The following is a 6541-nucleotide window of genomic DNA, read 5'->3' on the forward strand; positions in this document are numbered from 1 at the left end:
TTAAGTAAAGATTATAGTTTACAATTGATATTTTAATAATTTAAAATTGACATTAGAGATTTCCAATTGTCATTTTCCCCTAAAAAAATGACATGACGTGAAATAAAAACAGTTCATTATAACATTCAGGCCTTAATTAATAATTATTAGACTCTGTATAAATAGTTAATTTCCCCATCAAAATTCTCTGTCCATCAAATCTCAGCCCCTCCCGTCCGGTGTGGGTAGGTGTGTGTGTGCAGAGCCCAGACAAGTTAGCCAGAGTTTCCAGTTGCCACTACCGTCTTGGATTTTGCCGCCGATCACTCCTCGTCGCCGGCACCGGTAGGCACTTTCTCTTCCCTTCAATTCTTCTTTCGCATTCGATTCCAATCAATCTCCTGCCTCTGAGGCCTCTTTCTACAGTCCCCAGTAAGCGTCTTCTTCCATTTACTTTCTTGGTCTGAAATCTCTGTCTTCTTTCATGCCCTTTCGATCATATTCTTTTTCTTCATGGTTTTTATTTCTTGAGAGACCTACACGCGCAGGTTTTGTGCGGATTCATGTGTGTAAATTGGATTTATACATGAACTCAATTGATGGGACATAAAAAGCGAAACCCTGCCCCGCGTTCCAAACAATCGGCGGCGGCTTCTCCGGTGACACAATCTGCCATCGGCGGAGCCGCCAATGGCCCTGCCTCAGCCGAGTCCGAGTTGTGCAGGAGTTCTAATCACACTATTCAAAGCACGAGTAAGATCGAGCTGCCTCCTCACCCCGAGCCGTCGGCCTACTCCACTATCAAGCTTGAATGTGAACGAGCCCTCAATGCGCTCAGGCGTGGCAACCACACAAAGGCACTGAGGCTTATGAAGGAGTTATGCTCCAGACACGAGAGCTCCGCTTACTCGGCCTTGATTCACCGAGTTCAAGGTACCATCTGTGTCAAAGTGGCCTCAATTATTGATGATCCAAGTGCGAAGCAAAGACATTTGAAGCATGCTATTGAGTCTGCCCGAAAAGCCGCGGAGCAATCGCCCAGTTCTATTGAGTTCGCACATTTTTATGCAAATTTGTTATACGAGGCAGCGAATGATTCGACTGAATACGAGCAGGTGGTGAAGGAGTGTGAAAAAGCACTCGGGATTTCAAATCCAATTGATCCTGCGAAGGAGAGCTTGCAGGACGAGAGCCAGCAGAAAATATCAACTGCAGACGCCCGGATAGTACATGTTCAGAATGAGTTGCGGCAGCTAATTCAGAAGTCAAACATAGCTTCCTTGTCAACGTGGATGAAGAATCTTGGTAATGGGGAGGAGAAATTCCGTTTGATTCCGATAAGGAGGGCTACAGAGGACCCAATGGAGGTGAGGTTAGTTCAAGCTAGAAGGCCAAATGAGATAAAAAAGGTGACCAAGACACCTGAGGAGAGAAGAAAAGAAATTGAAGTTCGAGTGGCTGCTGCAAGGCTGCTGCAGCAAAAGTCAGAGTCACCCCAATCCCAGAACGAAGGGGACAGGGATGACAGGACATTGGATTCATCTTCAGGATCTGGGCAGAGGATAAGTGAGAGGCGGAAGTATGGACATGTCCGAAAAGCTGGCTCTACATCTGAAAGGAGAGATTGGGTACGTTTATATTGGAATTCGATGAGTATTGATTTGAAGAAGGAGTTTCTTAGGATTAGGATATGTGATCTCAAATCTCACTTTGGCTCTTCAAAGGATACTTTGCTGAATGACATAGTAGCAGAAGCTTTGTCGTATGCTGAGGCTAACAAAACGTGGAAATTCTGGCTTTGCTGCCGCTGTAGTGAGAAGTTTTCAGATTCAGAATCTCACATGCAGCATGTTGTGCAGGAACACCTGGGGAATCTCTTACCTAAAATGCAGAGACTTTTACCTCAAAATGTAGACAATGAATGGATTGAGATGATTCTTAGCTGTTCTTGGAAAGCTCTGGATGCCTCTGCTGCAGTCAAAATGCTTGAAAATCAAGCAAAATGCAAAGATTTTTCGTTTCCTGAGGATACCTATATTGATCATACTGAGGAGCACCATTATTGCTTTAAAGACGCTAATAATTCTTTACCTGAAAGGGGACATAGCCTTGCTACCTGTGCACCAAATATAAGTAATCATTGTAAATCTGAGGAAACTAATATTACAGAAGGTGTTGAAGTTGAACGGTCTGTAGCATATTCCCTTGCAGATGGTTGGCCATTGTCAGATGACTCTGAGCGTGCAAAACTTCTTGAGAAAATTCGTGCAGTTTTTGATATGCTTATTAGACACAAATGTCTTGCTGCTAGTCATCTTAGCAAGGTCATACAATTTGCCATGGATGAGATTCATGGACTTGCTGCTGGGTCTCAGCTTCTAAACCATGGTTTAGACCAGTCACCAACGTGCATATGCTTTTTAGGAGCCCATCAACTTAAGAAAATTCTCAAATTTTTGCAGGAACTATCACATACTTGTGGTTTGGGTAGATATGCTGATAAAAGTACTAGTCCCATGGATGATTTACACAATTCAAATCAAATTCCTGAGATTAAAGAGAAGATTGTTCTCAATGGAGATGCATCATGCCTTCTTCTAGATGAATGTTTAGTGCCTGCAGAAATCACTCCAGGTGCTACTAAGAGTGCTGCATTGGATGATGTAATTACCCCAACTTCTAATGACGTAGTTTTACATAACACCGGTCCTTTCCTATCTTGGATATTTTCAGGTTCATCTTGTGGAGATCAATTGACCTCATGGATGAGAACAAAAGAAGATAAAAGAAATCAAGGAATGGAACTTCTCCAGACTCTTGAGAAGGAGTTTTATCACCTACAGAGCCTCTCTGAGAAGAAATGTGAGCGCTTGAATTATGAGGAAGCACTGCAGGTAGTAGAGGACCTTTGTCTAGAAGAAGGTAAGAAGAGGGAAAATTTCACTGAATTTGTTCAGCAAAACTATGGATCTGTTCTCAGAAACCGGAGAGAAGAGCTCATTGAGAGTGAGAATGATGTCATGTATGTTAGCAATAGATTTGAGTTGGATGCTATAACAAATGTACTGCAAGAAGCAGAGGCAATGAATGTTAATCAATTTGGTTATGGGGAAAATTATACTGGTGGATGTGACGTGGAATCAGGTGAAGATGATGAATGGAGAACAAAACAAATGGATAGCTACATAGAAATAGCCATTCAGAAACTGAAGGAAAACCTATCTGTGGAGGTCAGTTTGTTGACTTCACTACGTTTTTACTTGGTTAACAGAAGAAATGACCTCCTTGATGTTCTGACTTATTTTGTTATGCAGCTTAGCAAAATTGATGGACGGATCATGAGAAATGTTACAGAGATGCAGCAGTTGGAGCTCAAGCTTGAGCCTGTTTCTGCTTTTGATTATCGTGCAATATTACTGCCTCTAGTGAAGTCATACCTAAGGGTTTGTATCTTAACTTTTGAAACATTTACTGTTGCTTCACGTCATTTTTCTATCTTTATTGTTGTTATACTCTTTTAAGGCACGTTTGGAAGATTTGGCTGAGAAGGATGCGACGGAGAAGTCTGATGCTGCAAGGGAAGCATTTTTGGCCGAGCTTGCTCTTGATTCAAAGAAGGGTGTCAAGGGGGGAAGTGATGGTGCAAAACATATGGAGAAAACGAAAGATAAGAAAAAAAATAAAGAGAACAGGAAAACAAGGGATTTGAAGGTAGGATCATGAATGCTGAAATTTGTCCACATACTGGGTCACTGTCCATGACAACCATCTATTGTCTGTCTTGCAGGCTACATATGGTCATGAGCAGCTCATTCTGGACACTGCTACTCCCGAGTTAGTACATTTTCCCATATTTATCTACCTGAGATCATCTTTGCTATCTTTCGGAGACATGGCAACTTTTATAAATGCCTTTGATGTGCTTCTGCTGCAGTTCTTATTCTGCTGCGCCTGATAATGACCATGATTCCATTCTTGTTTCTACAATTAGTGCTGACTTGGAACAACTGGAAGAGGAAGTGAGACGTAAAATTGAGTTAGAAGAAGAGGAAAAAAAACTTGAAGAAACTTTGGAGTTACAACGACGAATAGAAAATGAGGCTAAACTGAAGCACCTCGCTGAGCAGCAAAAGAAATCTTCTGTGACGTATTTGGAGAAGTCAGCTGACAAATTTCTGGATTGTCAGTTAAGGGCTGTTGCTGATGGTCCAGAAGTTCATGAACATATGAGACCGCCTATGCTGGTAAGTTTCTCCTATACATGGTAGGGGATGGAATTTCTGGTGGCCAGCCATTAAGTTACTGTTGCATTTGAGAATTGGAACGCAAATGTCCAACTTAGGGAAATTTTTAGATGAGAATTAGGTATTACAGGAAGTAAGAAGTATGCCTGTGAACTTTTACTTTTTCTCAGGAGCAGTTGCCAAATATTAATGGTTACCCTAGCAATTCAGATGGTGTGCATATTGCCACATCAAATGGTTCTGCGGTACCAGACATATCTTTACTCGATTCAGTTAATCAAACTATTCATCATAAGCATCCAACAAATATCAAACAAGGTTGGCACTCTTTTTCTAAGATCTTTTAAATTGCAGTATTTGCTTTTCTTGTCCAAGTTCCTCATCACGTGCTTCTTTCTCCAGCAGATCTGTCTTGCAAAATAGCTCCTGAAAATGATTTTCAGCTGGCTGAGCAGCGGACAGGTAAAAAGGGTAAACGGCATAAAAATTCTTCCAGATTGGTTGTTGGAAAGTTTGAGGCTGTCTCATTGGATAAAGAGAACACTGATGCATATACCGACAATCAGTCAAGAGAGCAGGTTAAATTCCACAACAATCAGGATGCTAACAACGGTTAGTTTACTCTTTTCCAAGGTTTATTTCCGTGGTATATTGGTTATGTTACCTTTTATCTTGGGTTTGGCTGCAGTTGATGTATGTGCTCATACTGTAAGAAAAGCATTTAACTGTTAGTTATCTATTACTTTTTTGGTTGCTTGTTTATGGTCTATATGCTAGTGGCTCAAGAAAATGCTCAAGGATGCATAGTTGCTTGACAGCGTTCAATAAAAATATTTATTCAAAATATACTCCCTTTAATGTACGACAGGGAGGGTCTATGGGGCTTAGTAAACTGGCATTCAAGATTTAAAATGGGGGTTGTTGGAGAAAAATTGTGGATTTAGTGTTGATTGGTGGTATCTCAAGAAAACAGCATTCTGCGTGCAACAGGGTGTGGTTTTAAGGGATGTTTAGTGGCTGTTTAGGAGCTATTAACAAGCTAGAACTGATTGAGTATTCTATGGGATTTGATTATTAGTGGTGTTTGCCAAAGGAGTCAGGTGGGCCTGTCCAGAAAACTGATGAAAACAGAGTAGACGTTATGATGAAGGAAGATACCAGGCTTCATACCTATGGCCCCCTGGGCATCTTGTTTAAGGTTTGATGGCATCTGATGCAAGACTGGAAGTTGACCCTGGATCACAACTTCAGAGAATCAAATACATGCATAGAATGGTTTCCTTGTGTGGCTTACTGATCTTGTCCTGTCATAGGAAGCCCTGTTAGGCTGTTGGTCACTCATTCTAGAGATGTGTTCAATGAGCTTATGCTGGACCTTATATGCATTGATGTGTATGGTATTTGAACTATAGCCTTTGAATAAAATAAGTAAATAAATAAATAAATAAATGAAGGTTTGATAGCATCCCCCAACCAAAGAAGAGGGCAGTTTGCTAGCACAATAGTGTAACCTGATCATTCTGTCCAAAATATAACAAGCCTTATCCCACTAGTTGGGGCTTGTCCAAAATAAAGTATTATGATATTTAGATAGGCCTCTTGTAACTTGAAAGATATTTGTATTCTATTCTAATGATAATGGAGATGATGGTTTGTGACCTAATGGAAGATAGTAGCCAATGAAGTCATAGGGAACACAAGCTGCTGCTTGAACAACTTGTTGAACCACAAACACTTGACCAATGCACACAGTGACGTACCTAGGTCAAATCATGAATTGACAGCGTTGTGAACTTGGATCACCAATCTAAGAACAAATTAATGAGATAAGGTTACAAGAGCCAAAAAAATGACATAGTTCTCGCACAATGTAGAGAAAACACTCTGCTAACAATTCCAATCTGAAAAATAATTGCAGTGGTATTTATAGCCAAAAGTTGCCTAATAATCCTATGAATATTCTTTCCAAAATAAATTTGCTAGGAAACTACTTATGACTCTAGCAGAATACAAAATCAAAATTTTCCTAAAATAAAATAGCTAGAAAACAGGAAACTAGTCTAGATAGTAGGAAACTAAATGAGATGGCAAGAAAATGGAAACCTAGATAATCTGACTTGGAGAGCAAGTATGTTCTAACTTTGGGAGCAAGTATTGGATCTAACTGTCTAAGCCCCTTTGGCCGTCCAAAGTAGCATTCCAATCACTACTCAAGCACTCCAACTTGCTTGGCCTCTTTACTCTTTAGTGATCCATTTCGGCTTAAAGAAGGAGGCTAAGGTTCTATTTGCAATCCTCAACGTTCGTAATAATGTTAT

At 40.5% G+C, this 6541-nt stretch overlaps 1 protein-coding gene across 5 annotated transcripts; it reads left to right on the top strand.

The window, feature by feature from the left end:
* The first annotated feature begins 200 nt into the window (after positions 1–200).
* Positions 201–6314, top strand: LOC129296941 (uncharacterized). Of its 5 annotated transcripts, XM_054935338.1 has the most exons (9): positions 202–411; positions 528–2613; positions 2713–3209; positions 3294–3422; positions 3502–3690; positions 3767–3813; positions 3914–4223; positions 4394–4541; positions 4626–6314. In XM_054935338.1, the coding sequence occupies exons 2-9, from the start codon at positions 579–581 to the stop codon at positions 4838–4840; spliced, it is 3570 nt and encodes a 1189-aa protein (XP_054791313.1). In that variant the 5' UTR covers positions 202–411; positions 528–578; the 3' UTR covers positions 4841–6314. The 5 variants fall into 5 exon arrangements, with proteins under 5 accessions (XP_054791310.1, XP_054791313.1, XP_054791309.1 ...); XM_054935335.1 differs by having other exon boundaries at positions 201–324; positions 528–3209; XM_054935334.1 differs by having other exon boundaries at positions 528–3209.
* Positions 6315–6541: the final 227 nt, after the last annotated feature.

This window comes from Prosopis cineraria, unplaced genomic scaffold, assembly GCF_029017545.1.
Source record: "Prosopis cineraria cultivar Desert tree isolate PC_DT_omini unplaced genomic scaffold, ASM2901754v1 PC402, whole genome shotgun sequence".
NCBI lineage: Eukaryota > Viridiplantae > Streptophyta > Magnoliopsida > Fabales > Fabaceae > Prosopis > Prosopis cineraria.

Excerpts from the sequence above, each read along its gene's own strand:
- LOC129296941 (XM_054935335.1), top strand. The coding sequence starts at position 579 with ATGGGACATAAAAAGCGAAACCCTGCCCCGCGTTCCAAACAATCGGCG. Across the intron at positions 3,814-3,913 it reads CTGGACACTGCTACTCCCGA|TTCTTATTCTGCTGCGCCTG; the intron begins GTTAGTACATTT and ends CTTCTGCTGCAG. Across the intron at positions 4,224-4,393 it reads ATATGAGACCGCCTATGCTG|GAGCAGTTGCCAAATATTAA; the intron begins GTAAGTTTCTCC and ends ACTTTTTCTCAG.